General features: G+C 45.5%; 1 protein-coding gene, 1 long non-coding RNA gene and 1 other non-coding gene across 3 annotated transcripts; 2 read left to right on the forward strand and 1 right to left on the reverse strand.

Annotated features, from left to right (window-relative positions):
* Positions 1 to 3,726: 3,726 nt before the first annotated feature.
* Positions 3,727 to 5,117, reverse strand: LOC135385861 (uncharacterized). The gene is made up of 2 exons (XR_010420524.1): positions 4,871 to 5,117; positions 3,727 to 4,447 (listed from the first exon to the last, which is right to left on the reverse strand). It is a non-coding gene; the product is annotated as an uncharacterized LOC135385861 (long non-coding RNA).
* On the forward strand, positions 4,280 to 4,352 carry Trnak-uuu (transfer RNA lysine (anticodon UUU)). The gene has a single exon. It is a non-coding gene; the product is annotated as a tRNA-Lys (tRNA).
* A 19-nt stretch (positions 5,118 to 5,136) lies between the features above and the next one.
* On the forward strand, positions 5,137 to 20,440 carry LOC135385860 (gamma-butyrobetaine dioxygenase-like). The gene is made up of 10 exons (XM_064615432.1): positions 5,137 to 5,255; positions 6,419 to 6,493; positions 10,429 to 10,580; positions 12,286 to 12,473; positions 12,821 to 13,041; positions 14,309 to 14,473; positions 15,070 to 15,260; positions 16,070 to 16,206; positions 18,932 to 19,063; positions 20,223 to 20,440. Exons 1-10 carry the CDS (start codon positions 5,249 to 5,251, stop codon positions 20,299 to 20,301), a joined length of 1,347 nt encoding a protein of 448 aa, XP_064471502.1. The 5' UTR covers positions 5,137 to 5,248; the 3' UTR covers positions 20,302 to 20,440.
* Positions 20,441 to 22,688: the final 2,248 nt, after the last annotated feature.

Raw genomic sequence — 22,688 nt, forward strand, 5'->3', positions numbered from 1 at the left:
TGCCTTTCCAGTGTTATGCCTCTCGTACCTGAGGGTAGGAAAATAAATAAGCAGACCATATAAATGCAGAGCTATATCACCTTAAAGGTACACTAGCTCACTGAGAGGGTTGCTTCGTTGCAGAGCTCGCATAAATGCTTTTGCCTTGCCTGCAAGCTAACGTTACGTTCGGCATACCCATCTTGCAAAGAAGCGACTACGGTACTTCTATTTGCTTAATTTGCGTCTCTCCAGTGAGGAATCTCCTTTTGAGTTCTTCGTGATGTGATTTTTGTTCTATTGTCGACAAGCCTAATAATCGAAGTGTTGCCATGTGTCCTGCCGAATTGTCCATTTGTTCTTAGTTGCATATATCTTAGCATGACTATGTCTGTTTGGTTGGTGGCATGTTGTTGTTCAGGAAATCCCCATGCCGGCATCATGCCCAGGACTGGCACATATGATGGGCTTCATGAAAAGCAATGACTGGGCGTCAGGAGTGCTCGCGTAATTATTTCCAGCGCAGTATACTATCAGTACTTTGGTTGTTATTGACGTTTCGAGAAAACAGGAGAGAAAGTATCACTGTGGAGCTCCCTGTCTCTTCTGTAGACGTTCACATTCTTCTTCAGCTTCGTGGTTATTTGAAAATAAAGCTGTCCTGACGTCAACCACCTCGCTTTCGCAGAGGTCACGACTGCAACTCGTGTTACTACTACATGTTATTCCTAACACGAGCTACTTCATCTAACATGAACATCCTCTAGGAAATCAACATCACGCGCCACAAGCTGCCTGTCGGTACGTGCATTTTGAACAAATGGTCAATTTTCCCTCCATGTGAGCCGGTGTTGTACCCCCAACCAAAACGAAGTAAGGGATGTAACCACCGCCATCACCAAGTAACAGAATACAGCAACCTGCTACTCCACCAAAAAGTACCGCAATACTATATAGCATCGCTACAAACTTGAAAAAAAAAAAAAGAAACAAGAAGAAGAAATAACGCGATACCGCCACCATATAAAAGTAACGTAAATACTATGTTGCTGCTTTCCCGCTACCGTACCCTCCTCTAGGCAACACTTTACCGTAGGCATCTCGTTGCCGAATGTGTCTGTGTGTGTGTTTCGTCACAAAGCTAACATGCAGCATAAAGTATACCGTTACCTATACAGCCAAGATATATTATCTCGCATTGATCTTCATCTTGAGATGATGCGCACTATCCGCGAATCCCAACCTCAAACTTTTCCGTCTGTTTACTGTTTACGGACTGATCAGTTTTCCCTGTGGACTTCTTTCCCTGTGGACAGTTTTCCAAGTCGCGCAACTGCCATCGAAGCGACCACTCATCAAGTCATCGATAAGTGGCTACCAGGTGGGAAAAATGTGAAACCATATTGTTAGCTCTCGCCTAGGCCGACGCCTCCAAGAAGAATAGACAGCCTTCCGAGTGTTGCTGGCATACTGCACCACAGCTTGGCTCTCTCAGGAATTAGGAGTTACTGTTGTTACCCATACCCTTCCATTCTTCCAGTCACACGACGGCTTCTCTTTGAAGTGTTTGAATATACGGAAAACAACGTTTAATACGCTTTTTCCGGGAGTATATAAGTTCCTCAGTTAGGGTCTACCCGTGTGGGATTGCCTTCGTAATAAAGTTGATTTTCCCTAAGCATGTCAAACGGTGTTAAAGTTAATCGCCTGTGCATCGCCACAAAGCAAGTGTGCACAGAATATTAATAAGCATGTTGGCATATACTGACTCCCGAACAATATTATTGTTTCTTCATTTTGTGTGTTTTGTGTGGTTCACATACCTAGAGTGTAACGTATTTGATGTCAAAATCGGCAGTTTTAGGAAATCGTAAGCGCGCTCAGATTCCGACTCCATATCGCTGTCAGTCAATCAGCGACGTGATGTCAGCCACCCCAAAAAGAATCAGGCGATTGGCTTATCATGTTTTCGGATACGTTATCTTGAAACTTCTACGTTTTCCTAAAACCCCCTAACAACTACATCGCGTTCGGCAACCTGTGTAAACTATACGAATTCTATATTGCCAGGGATGCTTCACCTGCACGGCACAAGCATCTTGAAACAAACTCTGAAACTATACTGTTTATTAACGTACAGGCTTTCTTGCAGTAATCTGCATTTCGTCACATAGCTGTAGAAGTGCAGACTACTGCGAGAAAGCTTCTACGTTAATAAGTAGTAGCTTCAATATTTTTGTCTTTTTATCACTTGTGTTGACCGCACTCGACAAAGTTTCTACATTCCTCGATTGCTGCTCCGAACAATAAAGGTGCAAAACACAAGTTTATGTGCTATCAACACGCTCACGCTAGTTTTGCAACTGATTGTATGACGGAAACCAGCTTCGTAGCCTATATTACGCAGTATGTTATACATACCTGTGTGTGTTTCGCAAATGTGAGCTAACAAATGCACAGAATAATAAAAATTACAATCCTAAATACCAGCTCCCGTGGCATAGTGGTTAGGATGATCGCCTTCCACGCAGAGACTGGGAGGTGACACGGGATCGAATCCTGTCATCGGCTGTGCTGTCAGGTTTTCCCTGGGTTTTCCGAAGGCTTTCCAGACGAATGTCGACACAGTTCCCCCTGAAGTCGGCCCAGGACGCGTACTAACCCCCTTGTCTCCCACTCCGTCCTGCTGTCATCTGTCCATGTCTGTACGCCGCTCATAGTCGCAGTTGCTTCGCGCTGCTAACACGGAATTTAAAAAAAATATTCGACTATGCTTAGGATATGAAAGTTACTGAAATTGAGGAATATCGTCACATCAATCTGCCTGATTAGCAAGTGGCTAAAAGGAATAACAAGAGAAGAATTCTGCTTCACCATTATCTCGCTTTCTTCTTTCACTGTGTTCCACGTCCTTCATACTATGAAAAGTAGTGGCAGCGGATAAAGAGTCCGCCGCTAACCATATTCGTAGCGGAAATACTTTTTTCGTTACCAAGTTAAAGTGCAGCGCGATCGCTACTCCACTGCTGAAAAAAGCGGCGAATACGGATGCAACCTACAACACTGATGTGAGCGACGTATTCGGCCCCTCGCTCTCAACGGTAGCCTTTTGAACAACGTTCGTTGTAGTTTCACTATAGGCAAAGCAATCTTGCGTTTGAACCCTCCGTAATAAGCCTTCCCAATCCTGGATAGCTTATACAGGGTGTGTGCAGAAAAACATGACCCGCATTTAGGCACATAGCTTGTTGCCTACCTAACTAACGAACTTCCGGTGGCACACGATGGCGCATTTATGCGTGCGAAATCTGCAGAAAAATTGTGGAAGCCATACTCAGCTTAAAAAATAAACGGAACAACGAAAACGTCGGCTTCCGTGCATCAGAATAGGGCAACATGGTGGACAACAGGGTGTATGTGAAAGGGCAACACGGTGGACGTAGGAGAGTTGTGTTCAGGTACCGCTAGGGGAGCTATCGGTGCATAAATCGAAACGGCGAAACGATGTCCCACATGGATGCTCATCGGCAGTACCCCTAGCGGTGCCTGCACATAAGTCTCCTGAGACCGAAATGCACTACCATGCACTGTCATGACCCCCCTATTCTAATGCATGGAAGCCCATGTTTTCGCGCTCTGTTTATTTTTTTACACTGAGTATGGTTTCCAGGATTTTTTTGTAGCTTTCGCACGCATAAATACGCCGTCGTGCGCCACCGGAAGTTCCTCGGCTAAGTAGACAACAAGTTACATGTAAAAATGCGGGTCATGTTTTTCTGCACACACCCTGTACATGTAAAAGAGACACAAACAGAAATAAATTCCGGTGCTCAGTGTTCGTCTAGGGATTGCACTTGAACCAACTGACATGAACAGTGCTGCCATATGGGGAAGCCAGCCTGGGATTACTTGTGGGAAATGTTGCTCTGGACCTTCAGTGCCGCAGAAGGAAAGCACGATGCAGAGAAGTGGTGGAAGGAGATCAAATTAGCTACGGACTATGAAACATCAGTGATTGCCCGACAATGTCGAAGGCGCCAATAGAGAAAATAGAGGCGTTTTGTGATTATATGTGTCAAGAGAGAAACGACAACAAGATCCTTAGAACGAATTCGAACGTGCAGTAAAAAGTACACACACACAAAAAAAAAAAGCTCTCGCGCATGCATCAATTCGAAAGAGAGAACGCAGGCATGTGATATGGTGAGCTACGAAGTACATTCAAATGCACCACATCTATGTGTTATACACGTGCGGTTTAAATATTTGTTTGTATTGTACATGGATTGCTGGAATGGGAGCCCGGATAGCTCAGTCGGTAGAGCGTTAGGCTTTTAACCTAACGGTCCGGGGTTCGAGTCCCCGTTCGGGCGTGTTTTTGTCGACAGTCACTTCCATGCTTCATCGTCTTCACATTTTGCCTTCTGATCCACTGTGACCCGTTCCTAGGATGAGGAGGAGGTGTTTCCTGTTAAACAGTGCAGTAGTTGAGATTAATGGCGAAGTTCGCTGACCAATGTAGTGCAGAAGAGACTACACCGGCTTGAGGGCGGATAATACGTGTCAAATTAATCACTAAATACTGGTTTTCCCAACAGTGTTTTTTTTTTTTTTTTCATACCGCATTTCCAGGATCACGCATTTCACTCTTAATCCCCTTTGAGAAAGAAAGGAGTGTGTTTCTTCGTAGGTAACTTGGAAGTGGCGTAATAAGTTGGCGTACCGCGTGATAGTCTCATTTCGTCTTATTTCACCTTATTGTGTCAGATAAGGAGGAGCAGATCCCAGTCTGAACATCCCAAACCCCCTTTTTTTCTGTATCCCGCCAAGCATATTCAGTGACCTATAAACCCCTCGGGTACTCAGTGATTCCACAAACAAAATCACTCACATTGTGCAACAAGCTGTTTCTATACGGAATCCGCGACGCAATATCCAGAGATTCGAAAAAGAGAACCGCCGTCATAGAATCGTCCTGTTTCAAGCCACGTTCGGGCAGAACTTTCCGGCAACGGAAACGGTGATAGCAGGGGGAGCGGCTTCGTACGGTGATCTTGTTTACATGAGCCCGACACCCTCCCCGAAGGCCAACTCCTCCTGACGAGTTTATGTGCCCTGGTGACAAGAGAGGGAACGTTCGCGCAGTGACGTTTGGTTGCCAAGGCCACCAAGCTTTCATCAGCGTAGGAGAAGTACATGATAACGAGAGAGCAACGGGCGAAGGATACAGAGCGGCAGATACAGAGGGATCCGCGCACCATTGGCCAAGATGCAAGGTACTGTGCTTTATTTTGCAAACACCAGACTCGATTTTAAAGTCCTGGGCGGTGGTCAGGATAAGTGCGTGGCAACGCTACTCACAGCCTATATCACTGTCCTTTAATAGCGTTATAATTATAACGCATGCGCAAGCTTGCTAGGACAAAATTGCGAAGCTTCTCTCATGGTGTAGGGACGGTTATTTTTCTGCACAGCGTTGCAGCTGCTGCTTCCTCTCGGGAGATAAATGCAATCTCTGTCCAAGGGGTGTGTGCCTTTGGGCTACGCGCATCCCTGGGGGCTCAGAGAGCTCAAGCGAAGCTGGCTGTATCACAAAATCTACTCAGGCAAAGAAATGCAGCTATGCGAGCCCACGCATCTCATAATGTGGTGTTCACCTGTCTACATAGACTGGAAAGTGGAAAATCTAGCGATGTGGTGAACGTAGATTGAACCAAGAGCGTCACATTGGGGAGCCGTCATTATTTCGAACGGAAACAGTTTCTGTTCGAAATATGTGGATGCTGATATGAGATTATTGCTTCGATCTATATAAAAAGTTGGCTGGGTGCTTGGTCCTTCTCACCAAACGCTTTTAACTGCTTTATAGGGGCATCGTTGGAGGTAAATATTTGGCAAAACACTTTTTGAGATGCTATTAGATTTTATTGGAAGCCTTTTAACGTTTCGTGAAACTGTTCAGTTTCTTGCATGGTTACAGTACTGGTTACAGGGTTTCGGCGTGCCGCAAACACTGTCTTCCGATTACGTGATAGCGACACGTGACAGGTGACGTGTTCATTGTCACGGACGGACCAACGCGGTAGTTGGCTGTATAAGGCTATCGTTTTAATAATGGTATATTGTGTCTGCCGTGCACGTCATACACTGCCTCTGATAGATGATAGGGAAGTGCTATATCCTTAGCTGACACCATCTCACATGAAAGGAGACCTCGTGTATATACATGTTCGCGTATGATGATTTATGTTTCTTGATGTTTCTATCAGATCATTAAAGAAATCTAACGCGTGGACCTCTCAACTGATGCCAATGATGTTTTGTTGTGCGCGTGCCCGAAATGATTTGTTGTTTTGTCTCACATTCCATCGCATAAGGAGAGACGCAATAACAAACAGTGATGCCAATGATCCATCACTAAAATATTTTGTGTATACAGTGTGTAGGAGATTGCTGCTCTCTGGCTTACGAAGAGGACTTCCAAGGACAAACGCACCGCCGCCACATTATGGCGGTAAGAACATTATGGTTATTTTGAATTCTTTCACGTTTTGTGCTGTGTCTCCCGTCTTCTTCGATAATATGATAAGCAGCACGCTGGATGTCCACATGAAACGTCACCTTGAGTAGAGCAATAACTTCCTCACTACTTGCTATACACCGTTTTCCCGTGGGCGCCGCCATATTGAAAGCGCAGCGCCGTCTAGCCGGGAGAGAACGTTAAAAACTGTTTACTGCCCATGCCAGAGAGAAGGAAAGTACACGTGTGGTGTGCTTCCTCCCAGGCATCGCTTTCCTCCTTGCTGGAGTATGCTGGGTGCGAAAGCGCTGGGTGTGAGACTGGCTGGAAACGGTGTATATACCGCGTACCTTCGGTCGTGTATTATTAGTCGCTTCGTATTCATTTTAGCACGGTCAATATCTGTCTGTCCCTCCGCTTAAGGCCAATTTCACACTATCTTTTTTCTCTTCCTTATGCTTCAAAAATACCACCAAGAAGCAGTCGAGCCCCGTAGATTTCAATGGGCCCGGTTTGCCACGGTGAAAAACAAGGACCAGAACAAAAGTTGTGTGAAACTGGCCTTACGCTAAAGAAACTATAGGAACGTGTTTATAAATCGTTGTTGCATTGAATCGTAAGTAGCAGTGTCAATAGAGGCACAGAAAGCATAACCGCATAAGCCTCATAAGTAAGTCCTTCCTGTACTGCCATCATCATCGACCTTCCTCGTTGCATGTCATTTCCCTGTCTCGAGTCTCAGAAGTCGCTGTGCCATTTCTTCCCAAGTAATCTGAAACTTTGTTCGGAACAGCGTGCCTTCATCCATAGTTCACGTGTCTGGGGGCTTAATCGCTTGCACGCGTTACGAGCTAACGAGGGGCGGGGCACTCGTCGAGGAGGGCACATGATAAAACACGTGCACGGTCGCGTGATACGTGAAGGGCGTGACATATGTCACGCGTAATGTGTCATGTACCCCTCTTTTTGAATTTCCCGCCACTCGTTAGCTCGTTATGATGTGGTGTGCATCTTTTACATGCTCTGCGATTGTCTGGAAACGTGCTTTCTTCACTTGTCATTTGTTGTCACTACCTTATTATTATTGTTGTTGTTATTTATTTTTGCGGGAAATATTCACTATGCATTATGATTTCTCCACTCAGTTTCTGTATTGAGATAGCTTTCATGCAGAGTAACGACAGCAGCACAGGCTTGTACAACATACTCACAAAAAGGGTACGTATTTAAGTAAAAGGGGTTCCGACAGGTCATCCCACGTTATTCCAGAAAACGCTCAAAGAATATCAAATACCGAAGCTCATGCGGCTCTGACATCACCGCCCTTGCCGCAGCCAGTGAGGCAGTGCACGAGAAATCACGTGCTTACGGCTGCCAATGGGAATGGACGCAACTCTGAGCTCTGTGACGTCTTCGCTTTACTCGGGAGTGTGTTCGAGGGCTTGTATCTCCCTAAGAACGACACGTAGAAGAATAATTCTTTTTTACTCAGTATTCTGACGTGCAGTACAATGCGTCCATGATCTAATGAACCACATCTATCAAAGTTCCCCAATCCCTTTAGTTTAATCAGTACCCGAAGAAAAAGTAGTAACTGAGTAGAGTACTAAACACCCAATCTTGAAAAGCATATACGACAGAGTGTTGAATACTCCTGAAGTAACTCGTTACTTTCAAGATGCTTTGACATCACAGTTGGAATTTGCTATCAAAGAAATACGAAGAGCGCGAAGTTGAAAATGGCATTAGCAAAAAAGCGTTACTAGCTCGCAGGAAGAACCAGTTTCAAAATCACTATCCGAGAGCATGCCTCGATTTTTTTTAAACGCATTACCCCCAATACTGAGCAACAGGCGCTCTACAGATGCGAACAAATGACATAATTTACGGTCGCTTTTCCCTTATCGTTTCCTTAACCTCATAGAGAGTTATTAATATCTTACATGCCCTCTCTCGCTACGGCTTTCGGCACGGGTCTTCTATCCTGCCTGATGGGGGGTCTCAATGGTTTACTCGCACACCCTTCAGGACAAAACATCGCCTCATGCACGCTCCCAGACCCGAGGCGCTGCACACTACTCCTTGCCAAGAGGGACGTGGATGTCCCGAATATCTCGGAGGCTAAAGCATATACAGCATAAGGCGCATCGCCGAGATAAAAGAGAACCTTGCGCTCGACCTCTATGTCACGCACAGAGAAATATCTTCAAAGTATATTGGAAGATGAGTCGAAGTTGTTGAAGTAAGTTTTGAAGTTAGATTACCAAGTACTGACCTTTGAAAGTATTTGCAAGATACCAACCTATTCGCAAAGTATTTAAGTTACGTATACTTAAATGCCCTACTCAAGTTACTGTACAAGTCTGTAGCAGCACCACCATGGACTGAAGAAACACTTTACAGAAACAACGGAATCAGATCGAAATGAATTGTTAAATGCTAATGGGATCTCTGCGGCTCTGTGCTTCTTCAAATAACAACTGTGTGCGAATGCCAGAATGCACATAAATGTGTATGGCACGTAGTTAGGCAATTTTGAATACAAGAAAAATAATGTTGCGTTGTGGCACTCGTGCAGTAATTGAGGTGACTGAATTCGGTCATACCGTCATACGGTCATACCGTCGTCATACAGTCCCGTATAAACCCTTATATATGTAAACGTAGAACGGTAGAAAATCCAGCGAACTGGTGAGGAAATGTTAAGGGAAGGGCCTCTGTTCGAAATATATGTTGGCGGCACGTCCTTAGGGTCTTTCCTTAACAATATACAGGGTGTCCCAGCTAACTGCGAACGTATTTAAAAAAATATATATCTAACACTTTTTCCAAGGTGAAATCAATTGCAATACACCATATGCTGAAGGGCAGTCCTTAGAAGGGCATTAGCAAAGTCCTAAGGCAATGTCTTAATTAACTTTCATTAATTAACTTTTTAATTATAAAAGCTACGGAGTTGTCCCAATGAGAACATCTGTTCCTTTCGGTCACCTGATATCGTAGCCGTTTTCAGAACAAAAATCCGTGTATTTGAGTCCATTCCTCAGTCTTGGCTCTTATGTACTTGTGTGACGTTACGTCACCGAGTGGGACGCCTGCCTGTAGATAGCAGCATGCTGGGTGCTCGTTTAGGCCGACTTCACGGGGAATTGCCTATTATTATATCTGAAAGCTTCGGATGGAAACCCGGAAAACGACTCCTATAGGTATCCAGTATCCAAATCATCTCCCGCACTGAGTGCGGGGAGCGGCTACGCGGTCTGCTCAATTATGGGAGCATAAGGTGGGACGAAGTCGGTTGTCATTATCCGCCGTCTGGCACCCAGTCACTTGTTGTAACCCACGTGGTCTTTACAGCTGAAGTGGTTCGTAGTGGCCGATCCTGGTCCGTACAGTTCTGCGCGTGCACGGCGTATAGCCGTTGGTTGGTTGGTTTTAAGGAAAAAATGAAATAGCCGTGAAATATGGCCTGTAACTTACTTCTGTAGTGTGTGAACTGTAGTGTGTTACTTCTGTGTGTAGTGTAGTGTGTAGTGTGTTGATGTGCTGCACCCTCTAGTGCTCGCTTCCAGCTGTGCGTATGTATTGTAGCTGTATGTAGACATGCTATTCGATGTCACTGGTACAGTGCTAGACAAAAGTTCCCGGAACACAGAGGGACGTCATTGGAAGTTCCTGGATTACTCCGATCCCACTAAGGTCAACATGAACGCATCTAGTGACCTCAACTGGTCCATAGAGGGAGACAATGACGACACTTCCGTATCCGTGAAATTTGTGTCCAGCAATGTACCTTCCATTTATTGTACGTCGTTCCAGCTCATCCTTACGAAAATTCGCACGTACGCATTCCTGGAGCCGAATGACTGGAGTACATAAGTCCGTCAGTGCGCAGTGTTTAAAGAATGGAACGATGTGGTTATGCGCAGTGGGCGTTCGAACGATTACGTCTGACCTGGCAGAAATGGACGACGAGGAGAACGTTCCCAAGCCAGTTATCCGAGATGTCTACAAGATGAACGAAAGCACTGTTTGCGTCACATTCACTGACAACACCAAGTGGAACTTCAACAGCTTATGGGTGAGCCAGGAAAGCGTTCACTAATAGCTTTTGCGGGACACTTGAGACACGAGTGACGTGTGCGACCACAATACCTACACAGTAAACACTTTTTAACACTTTTTTTGGCTTGTCCCATGTCGCACACACTTTTGTTGTCGCCTATACACCGGAATGAAGGGTGTTTTCTAAAACGCCCTTTAATTAGGTGTATTCCTTATAAAGCACTCTTATAATGGGTGTTTAAAAACAAAAACACCGTTAAAAGGGAGTATTCTATTGAAAACGCCTTTTCGGATGGAATTGTGATCTGGCAAATCCCGCGGCAGCATGCCGAGACATACAGTTCGACGTTCTTGCTTCTATGACAGGCACAACCCTGAACACAGCACCCTGAACACCGCAGACTTTCAGCCGTAGTTTCATCGTACAGCCTAAACCAGCGCAATGCGTTACAGGCACGCCTCGTTAACATGGTAACCCTGTGGGGCCAGCGTGAGTGTTAAAGATTTTAGAAAAAAGCTTCCCGGGAAGAGCACCACAAAGGGTACTGCCCGACGACAGTTGCCAAAGTAGCCTATACTGAAGTATGGGATGGATCATATACTGAAATACAATATGTTGGGGCACGTTCGTCAGGTGTAGTGGGGCAGAAAACGTTTGGAACGGTGACGAGAATTCATTTTTGCAACTAACACGTACGCCTGCAACAAGTCATAGATACCAGCCAAATTCCTAGCATCCTTCCCTGTCAAATACTGTGCTTTTAGCTCAGGTTATCGTCTATATTGTGATTACTTGCTGAGCGGAGCTCTGAAACCAGCATAATTTTTCTTTCGCGAACTAAAACACAATGTTTTACATCATATTACCAGTTCCAATGGCGTGTAAAAAAGGTGTATTGGACGTAAACACCTCTTTCAACACCTCACTTTACACCCTTAATAATTGACATTGGATAAAATGTGGTGCAGGTTTATATTACACGTTTAGTAATGCTTTTCTTGCACCCTTTGTTTCAGCCTGCGGGATAGAAAAGGATGCTTTTATTGCACTTGTTTGGAGCGAATAAAGGTGTAAAATGATTTGCTGTGTATATGCTATCATTTGCTGTATACTTGTCGCGCAGGAGACTATTTGTCTGGCCCAGGGCGTAACGCTTGCCCGTTATGAGGCGAAGACCCCACGTAGAGCTGCGGAGTCAGATAGTTGAAACGACGAAGCAAGAGACGCATTTGAGACCAAGCACATCTTATTGTAAAGAAAAGGGTCATTCGTTAGTGCAAAGCACCATGACACATTTTGGTCTTTAGGAGATAAGAAAGATTTGACTTTCTGCAGTATGGGAGGGGATAAGTGGTGAAGAAATCAGAATAACAAGAAAACTCTTTCACAGCAAGTTGTTTGGCCCCCGGTCCCTCGAGGTCACACTTATTTCCGTATTTATTTACCCTTATTGGCACATGCAGCTCGTCGCGGGCTCAACTTCGATTTCGTCACTCGTTATCCCGTCCCATGCTACAGCGAATCAAACTTTCCTTACTTTCTAGATCTTAGATGAATCAGCTACACGGACACAACACTCTCTCGAAATAATTATAATATTCCCCCATGTACCGCTGTGTCTTGCTTGAACATTCTAGCGTGCCCTTCTATGCAGCATGATTCCGGACAATAAGTTTGCGCCATGACAGGGAGAGACTATACATAACCTTCTTGTTTGTAGCTGCGGGATAGCTGCACTTGTCCGTCGTGCGTTCATCCCGTGACGCAACAGAAGATGGTGAGCAGCGTTAAGATCGACCCCAACATCCAGCCCATCTCCTGGAATGTGGAGGACGGAGAAAAATTGGAAGTTGTCTGGCCACAGAGCGGCAAATTACCTCCACATTCGAGCACTTACAGCTGTGACTGGTACGTCTCACGTACACTTCTCTACTTCACATAATTTTTGCTGCTGTGATACTGTTTTCGTGTTGGCAGAATACAGTATTAGTGCTAAGCGAACAAGCTAGGAAAGCGAAGCACAAATAGGCTGACTCGCCTTACGTGTAAAGCTACTCCCAATTGTTAAGAGCAGGGCGGCTAACGGCGTGCTCATAAATAACGAAGAAGAAACGCGTCAGTTTGGCATCACTTCTGTACAGACCGACCTAGAAGTGTAAATGTCTACATAGATGCCAGGCAGCTCTGTGTAAAGCATGGTGAACGTAACAAGCGTTGCATTCTACATACATAGTGATACTTTTCACATTGTGCAGGTTGTACAACTTTGGCAAAATCCTCGAAGCCAAAGCCGGAGAGGGAGAGGAGGTACCAGACGCCTTTTACACAAATACAAAGTCATCAACAATCCTGTGGCACAAGGAGGAAATAGATGAAAACCCACCCGAGTTGGACTTCGAGACATTCATGAACGATCGTGCCGGGCTAAAGCAGATGGTCAAGAACGTTGTGAAGTATGGCATATCTGTTTTGCATGGTGAGATTTCACGCTACTCCTGCATATATACGTTTTAGCTTAGCTTAGTGCTAAAGTTGTACAAATCAGAACGTACAGCAGACTCGCCGTCCCTAACCCCTACCACGGTCCTTAAGGAAATTCTTGGGACACTCCTATGGAGCCACGCCTGCAAGAGGCTTGGGACAAACGGATAAAGTTCTATCCGCTCCCTCACGGGTACGTGTACCAAGGTTAGCAATAGGACCGCGAGTCGAATTCCTTGACCTTGACTTCTTTGCACACGAAGACCCAGCGTCGTCGTGTACGCCCGCACCTAGACCAACAATTATAGCATATAGGTCTGTCTATTAATCGCCGAGGGTCACACTGCTTCGCTGAAATCAGTCATCCTTCCCCGGCTCCTGAGCTGCCTACTTGCAACTCGTATCTCTCATCGCACCCGCAATCACTACACACCACACCACAGGCATTCTTCTGGACTGATGCCAAGATTGCCCTGCATTGGGTGTAGAGCGAGCTTATCAAATAGCCACAGTTCATCGCGGAATGTGTGTCAGAAATTAGGTGCTCACAAGCATGGAACAATGTAGCCACAGCCATGGCAAGGCCAACTTGGCGAATCTACGAACGAGACGAATGTTCGTAGATGGCCCTATCCACAAGAATCTGTATTGAAAACGGCCACCATAGCTATCGCAATAACAGAGCACATTAACCTGTCAGACTGCCGACACAGCAGTACCTGAGGCGCCCGTGGGGGAGGGATAGTGCCCCTAATCTCTGGTTCGTGAACTCCCCGTAACGGCATAAGAGTCAAGGGTTTTTAAACGAACTTTTCCGAAATTTTTGGAATGAGTCCATGGGTGTGGGACGATAATGAGAAGCCTTGAAGGTGCTTTTGACGCCGTGAATGCAGTGAGTGATTGGCATTCGAGACGATGTTCGCCTTGCCTTGCCGTATAACTCAACTACAAAAACTGCATCTATGTTGTTGTCATAACATTTTTTTAATAAAAAATCTGTAAGAGGTAAAAATGGGCACCCTCTGCATTGGTACATACTAATTTGAACTGTACTCTGCATATGAGTATTTTCTCAACCATTGATAAAAGAAAGGTGAAATTTATTTTATAATTCAATTCAGTTCCTGTTTTTCCTTTGAGTCATTGCTGTGAACTCGAGCTGGACAGACCTGTCCTGATTGAATATCTTGGACAGGATATTGGATCGTGATGTTGCAGTGTTGTAACCGAAGAACGTTGTACAGAGTGCTGCATTGATGCAGGAGTTCCAGCCCACGAAGAAGAGTTACAGAAGGTTGCCAACAGAATGGGCTACATCCGGGAAACAGGACTTGGCCGTATCTTCGATGCTACGTGCAAGCCAGATGCGCACAGAGGATCACGTTTCATGCAGCATACTGAACTGCCAGACAGAGATAGTGCACCAGGTCAGACTTGAAATTAGGCATATCCAGATGATGACATTTAGAAAATCCTGCAGCATACATGAGGAACTCGGTATGGAAAAGGTGACAGAATGACAAACTTCGCGTAGTTGTTCCTCCTCGCACAATGAAGATACACCATAACGAAAAACAGCGCTTTTGCTGCTAGTTATACAAATATCACTACCTCGGGAACTTTGATTGTTGGTTTTCTGGGGAGTTTTGCACCAAATGCTTTGATCTCAAATTAGGACCTTAAAGCGAGCTTGTCTCGGGCAGATGTCTTTTCAGCAAATCAATGCACAGAATGATATCATTCGGAATGATGGTTGGCTAGGAGCGTGCCATGTGGTGGAGTTCTGTTTTAACAGTGTAGGGTATCATCTGCGATGCGCATCAACGTGAACTGAAATGACAGTCACATGCTGCTGTCACGCCTGTATTGTGTACGACGTCGTTGGTTTACTTCTTTGTTTAGGCGATTGCGCTCTTATATGTCTTGGTTTTGCAGTGTTGTGTTGAAGCGATGATCTGCAGTTTTGTACTGTCAACCCAACCTTGCCTGAATGAACAGCGTGCATGATTGGGTGTTCTCTCAGGTGTAAAGCTTCTCCTGTGCCTGTCAGCCAACGTGCCAAAACCAACTCTTGAAGGAACACCAGACCGTGGCAAGACTTTCTTTGTTGACGGATTCTATGTCGCTCAGTGGATGAAGTACAACCACCCAGAGTATTTTAGGCTTCTCGTCACAACACCTGTCACTTTCTCGTACTACGACTCCCGCCGCAAGGTAAGGGATGGATAAACGAATATAACTTATCCAAACACAACTATATTTCTCAAAACTGCGATGCGTACGTTTGTGTCAACATTTCAAAGGTAGTGTAGCGTAGGCAAATGTTTTTGAAAACATGCGTACTCTGTCTGCAGTTGGCTTTAGTTCATGAGTTCGTGAGGATGGCGTTGAGACACAGCAGATAAGAGGGCCGTTCCTCTGGTCACGCAAACTATGCTCCGTGGGTGGGAACACAGACTGTTGCACTACACATCCAGCTCTCTAGCTTTGTTTGTCTACTAGCTCACAGTTTAGCGAAACATAGTAATAATTATTGGCTTTACCTTGCGAGACAACTGTGATGATGAGCGACGCCACAGTAATCGGCCTGTGGATTAATCTTGCCCACCTGGGGGTTCTTCAGGGTGCGCTGAAATCTCAACATACGTACGTATTTAACGTCCGTCGCTTGTCAAGGCAACTTGTACACTGTGCCTTGACCTTGCCCTGTACCTTGTGCCACCAAGTTGATGGCTTCCCCGGCCGGGTCGAACCCGCAACCAGTAGGCGAACACGTTAGCAATTCAGCCACCGAGGCCGGCAGTAGAGAAACAAACAGTGGCAGCTGATACTTCCTCGCCACACAGTGTTTCATACTCCTGGCCTGTTGCAGGCACATATCTTTCTACTTTTTGTTTTGTTAGTGTATAGTGTGAGTGTTACCTTTGCCCTTCCCTGTAAAGGCGGGAAGTGAGATACAGCAGAAGCACCAGGGAACAATGTCCGTTACAAGCGTGCAATTTTCTGCCGTTATTTTCTTTCAGGTTTGGCTTCGTGATACCTTCCCAATCATTCGCACCAACAGATACGGGAAGGTTACCAAGATTCATTACAGCACGTTCTCCATGCGTCCACCACTGCTGTCACCGAGCGAGGCAACCAAGTTTTACGAGGCATATGGGTAAGAGTTCTTGATATCCGTAAACAACGTAGTCCGCAACGTATAATCTAATGTCGCAGAGGTGAAGATAACTGAACAATGTCACCAAATGGTTAGACCGGTGTCATACAAACCGCACATGTGCAATAGCTCACGCACATACATACTTATTTCGACATCTAAAAAGAGAGTGAGAGAGAGAATCGACGAGTTTAACACTTCAATAATTCAACTATCTGTGGGATCCAGAACGTGTATTTACTAAATCGTTACCAGCAGGAAGCCAAGCTTCGTTAGCATAGAAGCAAAAGCCAAACAAACAAAAATTTAAGGACACGTCTGATGATAATCCCGCGGTGGTGGTGGTGGTGGTGGTGGTGGTGATAGGGCTTGCCGTTGTCGGCCTCACGTAGATAATCCCGCGGTACACTGGCTGGTAGGTGCTGTAGGTATTGCGCTGCCTATCACAAGGACAATGAAAGTGAAGTAGAAGGATCAAGCGACCTTGGGTAGAACGAGGACCCGTGCACACGAAATAAAAGAGAAGAAAGTTTTTCGAGAGCCGCGGAGCACATCGGTCACACAGATGTCTCTGTTGACAAACCTTACGTGTCATACACACTACTATTCCCATTATTATTATACAGAAATTCGTTTCGTTATGGGGAGCTAGAAAAACAACTGCGCCATAGTTTCGTCTCTATATCCTACAGACACCGAACAATGGTGGAGCCCTTTACAAATAATGGTACTGTGATGTTACACCTAAGGTTTGTCTACGCAGTGTGGCGACATGTTGCACGTACCGCAGGGTACGTGCGGGGACTGCGGATAATTTCGACCACCTGGGCGTTTTGACGTGCGCCAGAAATCTCTGACACACGGTGCTGGAAGCAATGTTTACCTCCCCCATATTGCTACCGATCTCGGCCGGAATCGAACCCGCGATCTTGAGCTCAGCAAGCCACAGCGTTACCGATTGAGCTACCGAGGACGGCGTAACTAATGATGTTACACTCAAGACTAGACGAGCATACTGTACGGCAACAGATTGGCCATTGCTTTTTACTCGTTCCATCCTGCCCACCTGCTATTTGCACTGTCCAGGTACTACATTCCTTCAGAGCAAGAAAAACTATATCAAGTATGCATTTACTTCACAACATTAGTCATAACGTTAGTGTCACAGTTTAGGTTTCGGTTTTGCTGAAACTGGGATTTAACAGAGGCGAACGCAAAGTTCGGAAAAGGCGGCAGCAGAATTCCCTTGAAACGTGCGAAAACTCTTTAATTATGGTGCCAAGCCCTACTTGTTTCCCTTCTTCGACCTGAAAGGTCGCGTTCGACAAAATCGCCTCCGAGACATGCACTCTGATCAGTGACACACCCCCAACCTCCACAAGAGGCTAGTTTACACATTAGCTTTCCTCCTCTCCCCTCCCCAATTATGCGCTTCGACAATGAACGTGCCCCCTCCACTTTCCTAAGCGCAGGTCTCGATCCGCCCCTGACTCTGATGGGTCGAATCAACAATATTATGGACAATTTTAGTTCAAAGAGTGATATTAAACGGTAGGAGCAACTTATTTATTTACACATGGTAACAAGACTTTCGTGCACAAGACTGCACTTCTTCAGGTTACAAAAATATGAACATGGTACAGGAACACAGTTGACGAAAGAATTTTCGTATGAGAGGGTAACACCCTCTACGTTGACCCTCTACGGTTACCCTCTCATACGAAAACTCCTTCGTCAACTGTATATATGTTCCTGTACCATGTTCATATTTTTGTAACCTGAAGAAGTGCAGTCTCATGCACGAAAGTCTTGTTACCATGTGTGAATAAATAAGTTGCTCCTGCCGTTTAATATCACTCTTTGAACTAATCATCACCGGTAACTTGACATCGCCTATTTCTCTGTCGTCGTACAATTTTAGTTTCATATAAAAACTATCTAAAATGTAAGACGGTATGATTCTTATATTAAGTACTCCATGTGGCAATGTTGTCTATTCTGTGGGCCCTTCGGAGATCCGCAAAGAATGCCCCTTCGCCTTTCGAACTCCTTCGGACCGGCCATTCTCTCAGCGCATGCGTATTACGATAATACTGGGACTGAGTCCGTGGAGCTAGCTCCTAGGAGGGGAGTTGTGTCCGGGACGCATCTTTGAAGGCCCTGGGTGCATCAGGGTTAACACTTAGATGTGCTGCGGTTGGCATGTGGCCTGGAGGATGTACTCACTCCAAACAGGAGATGACATTTCAAAATTCCACTTTATTTGTCGAAACATCATAGTCTAAACATGGGCCCTGTGCAAAAATTTACGAAATCCCAATAGGCGCAAAGCATTAAAATTCATTTGTCCAGGGTGCAGATATTTATACCCTGTTAGTGCCTTTCATGTTTCCAGCGGTTAATTGCGTGGTGTTCTTCCGTGTTAGACGATGCCATCTTAAAATGTTTCTTCTGTTTCTCTGTTAATTGGCATAAACGCAACTTCCCACTGCAAGGCTGCCTTCCAGCACAGCAAGTCAGCATAGCAGCGGAGCACGCAGGCGGATCGGGTGACCACGAATTCTGCGGACGTTCAGGCCGAGGAGCACTCGACCCACCGCTGATAGGCAGTCACTCCGCCGCAGATGCGAATTGAGCATAACCCCATAACTGAAAAGTTGCAGGCGACAGCAGAAACATTTTCTAATGGGGCCTTAGTTCTCAATATGGTCTGTTGGTTTTGCAGAATGTTTACAAAGCGAATGGAACAGGAATCCTCCCAATACTCGTTCTACATGGCACCGGGTGATCTTGTGGCTTTCAACAATAGGAGGATCCTCCACGGAATGAAGGAGCAAGACCCAAACCAACCGGACATGTAAGATTTCTCACCTCAAGCTTTCCGTGTTAGTGGTCTATGCAGCGCATACAAACGGACGTGTTTAGACAATGTGGAGTTAAATGCAAGTTTCTTTTATATATATATATATATAGCGTTCGACGCAATGTGGTATTATTTCAGTCAGGTAGATGAATCTGTCTCTCAGAACATGTACAGTCTTTGAATGCTCCACGATTTAAATTGAATGTAAATGCTGTTCGTTTCATTAGAATTCAGAGAACGGCCAAGCGAAATATTTGAAAGATACGAGCCTCGTGCGAGCACGTCGATTTTAAACGCTAAGATAAAATAACCTACACGGCAAGCACGCGTCGAGGCGAGGGCAGACTTTATCCCACAATGCGAGACGTAGTTTTTATATATTCTAGTCGTACTCCTTTCTCGCTGTATCTTCCTAAGCAGACCTGCTATTGTTTCTTATCTATGCCTAACTTTGGCTACTTCAACAGTAGGGGACAGCCTATAATGTCGGCAATTTTACAACTTTATAAAATTCGGTTTAATATGCCACTTGTACTCAGGCTAGAAAGTAAGCTCAACTCAGAAAGGCGAAGTCCATACTGTTGCTGAAGCAGGATGATGACCCCGAAGAAGTGGAGTCGGAATACTTTTCCGTGGGACGCGACTAGTGTCTTGAATGAAAATTTCTTTCAGATAAGAGGAAACACCCTGTATATACAACGGCAATATATCGTTGTATCGTTCCATAGCCAGCTGGTCGTCGTGTGTGCCGTGTGCATGTGTCACCTTTCAACACCATTTACAGTTCTCCGACTATAGTTCACTGAGTGTTAGTTATAGTTCACTGATGATTCAGCAGGTGTCAACGGGCATCATCTTCTAAGATGCCCGCTGTCGCGCCTTTCCTTTTGCATTTTCATTTTCCGCCATACCCAACTCGCCAAGAAGCTCCTGTATCCTTTCCCAGGTTGCCGAAAGGGGTTAACTTTCCCACTCAGAGATAGTCCGCTTAGCTGCATTCGGCGAACTGGGGTTCGGTAGACTGGGGTGCGACCGGATATTACGGGATAACAAACTTGTTTTCATGCGCAGCGTAACATCCCCAGCATAGCATGAACTTCAATAAGAACCGGCATCCTACTTGGCTCATTTCTTGTTCTTTTCTCTTTTTCAGAATTCTAAGGGGCTGCTACATGGATATGGACGAGATCTCGTCGTTGTTCGAGAAAATGCGACGAGATGACGACTTTTAAGGTGAATTTACGCTTGTGCGTCCACGTCTTTCCAACTCACTGATGAGCGGCCACCTATTCTGTACATAGAAGCATGATGTATATTTACGATCTTGTATCGGTAAATTTTTATGGGTTTATAAAAACGTTCTTAAGAATACGAGTACGAGTATTTATGCACACATGCACAATGCGGATACGTCAGCAGCTCAGCGTCCAGTCCGCAACTAACAAACTCGAGGCTATATGGGCAACACAAGAAACGCACACGAGCTTTGGGGAAACTGATGACTGCTTAAATTTGTTGTCTACGTGTGCTTCTCAACTGTGTTTCAGACCTGGTCGATGTGCGTATTTCTTGTCGTCGCTAGTCTCGGGTGTTTTCGTCTATGCCATCGATTTGCTCGCTTCTTCACCATTCTTTCAGCGTTCAAATTTACGACGTCAGCAACTTCATCAGCAAACTTCTAAAAAAAAAAAAGGACTACGCAATGCCTCTACTGGTAACAGCGATCCCAAGCCTGACGTCTACGCCATTTTGATATCATGCAAACGCTAACGACCGTTTCGAAGACTGACAGCCCACTGTAATAGTCGCGAATGGGGCTCAACGCCATTAATCCAGTCTTCGAGGATGTGCGTTGGACTTGCACGAAACTGAAGGCAGGAAGTTAAAGGTACTGTAAAGCAGTAGACAAGCATGATATGTCGGTGATGTGACTAGAGACTTTGTTGCTTCTAAATATTATCACGAAGCGAAATGGGTCGGCGAGTCGTCGAATAAACAGCGAACGGTTTATTAGACTACTTTGTAGCAAAACACAAGAGTGATAGCTCTCTGAACACAACTGAGTCCCAAGAATGAATGCTCCAGCTTGGAGCACACAAGCATTTAAGCGTCGCGTCGAAAAGTCTAGAAACAGCACGTGCGTTTGCTAGAGAGCAGGCGATGTGTCTGGAAGCTTCTTGCTTCCTCTTCAGCATGCGCCGGGATGAGATGTACCGTTTCGTGCTTGCCCTGGAAGTTTCGCGATGATGATTCGTGGCAATATCATATGCGGAACCATACGACCGACAACGCGCTATACATATTTTTAATTTGCCATGTAAAATGCGGCGTAGTGGAGCGGTGCGACGTCTGGTGTCAAACAACCCCCTGTACAGCTTGCAACACTGAAAATTGGTATTACACACTATTACATTATAACTTCGTTATTTTAGTAACCATATTATTAGTTTCCCTGTTTACCTATGCATTCTGAAACCCCTGCTAACAGTGTTTTTTGCAAAGTAACCCAGCGCTGGCCGCTTTTCGATGGAGGCTCTCTCTACTTCTCTGCTGCGCCTGCGCGCTCCTTCTGTTCGCGGCCTCTTTCGAACGAACAAACTATCTCTGTGAACCTCTGTGAACATACAAGTCTCGACGCTGTCTGGCTTGTTGGACGTCTGAGACATTCTTTTTTCAACGGCTCAGCATTTCATTTCAGTTCGCTTATCCGTTTATCCCCAGATGTGGATCGTTGTGTGGATTGCAAGGGTGGATTTTATGGTGGATTGTGGTGGGTTGTTATGTCGGGCCCAGTGTTATACGCATGCAATGTGGTTGCCGCCGTATGTGGCAGGAGTACGGATTCCTTTCGAATACCTAGTACAGTGTTGCCCGTAATCTTTAATTGTGATTTTCTAATTAATTGCACTGTCAATTGGAATGAAACTTGCGCAGTTTTTGTCCTGGTGGCTTGGACTATCGAATAGCCGCACTAAATGACATTTGATCGGTGCTGCTTTACAGTACCTTTAAAAGAATCAGAGATCTGGACTGCCGTCTTCCGGGATAAACTCGACATTACAATGTTTGTTCCACAACCGCGTAAGCCACGCTAACCTTCGATCTCAAAGTTCTTTACATCTATACCTGTATACAAGGCTTCAAAAGGAAAGCACCATCTTACCGACCCTGACATGGTGGATTGCCTTATTGACGGTGTGGCCGACCCGGGACACGCAAACACGTTGTCTCTACATTTTTACGTTTTAAGAAAAATGTTCCCTGAACCGACCTGTTAGGTGCACTATACAAAGAGACAGTTTACATACACAGCTCCAAAAGGTCCCTCTGCCTGCTAAATTAAGCAAGGCGCAGCACTCAAACGCTTCGAGGCATCTCGAAGCCATCACCACCCATGAACTCAAAGTGCTTCAACATTGGGTGGTGGTGATGTCGTGAGCTGTTTGCAACATTAGACATCGTGTGGGACTGTCGCGTTCATCCCGGTCGATGTCGAAACTCTTGTGCCCTTTTATTCTTCGTTTGTCACCGACAATAACGCCGAAAATTCGACGCGAGAAAGTGGAGCAGTTTCTGTCTTGGCCGTACCAACAGGTAGGGGCCGTGCACCCCCTGGTGT

This window comes from Ornithodoros turicata, chromosome 2 (genome assembly GCF_037126465.1).
Source record: "Ornithodoros turicata isolate Travis chromosome 2, ASM3712646v1, whole genome shotgun sequence".
Classification (NCBI taxonomy): Eukaryota; Metazoa; Arthropoda; class Arachnida; order Ixodida; family Argasidae; genus Ornithodoros; species Ornithodoros turicata.

Excerpts from the sequence above, each read along its gene's own strand:
- LOC135385860 (XM_064615432.1), top strand. Across the intron at positions 13,042-14,308 it reads TGGCATATCTGTTTTGCATG|GAGTTCCAGCCCACGAAGAA; the intron begins GTGAGATTTCAC and ends GCATTGATGCAG. Across the intron at positions 15,261-16,069 it reads ACTACGACTCCCGCCGCAAG|GTTTGGCTTCGTGATACCTT; the intron begins GTAAGGGATGGA and ends ATTTTCTTTCAG.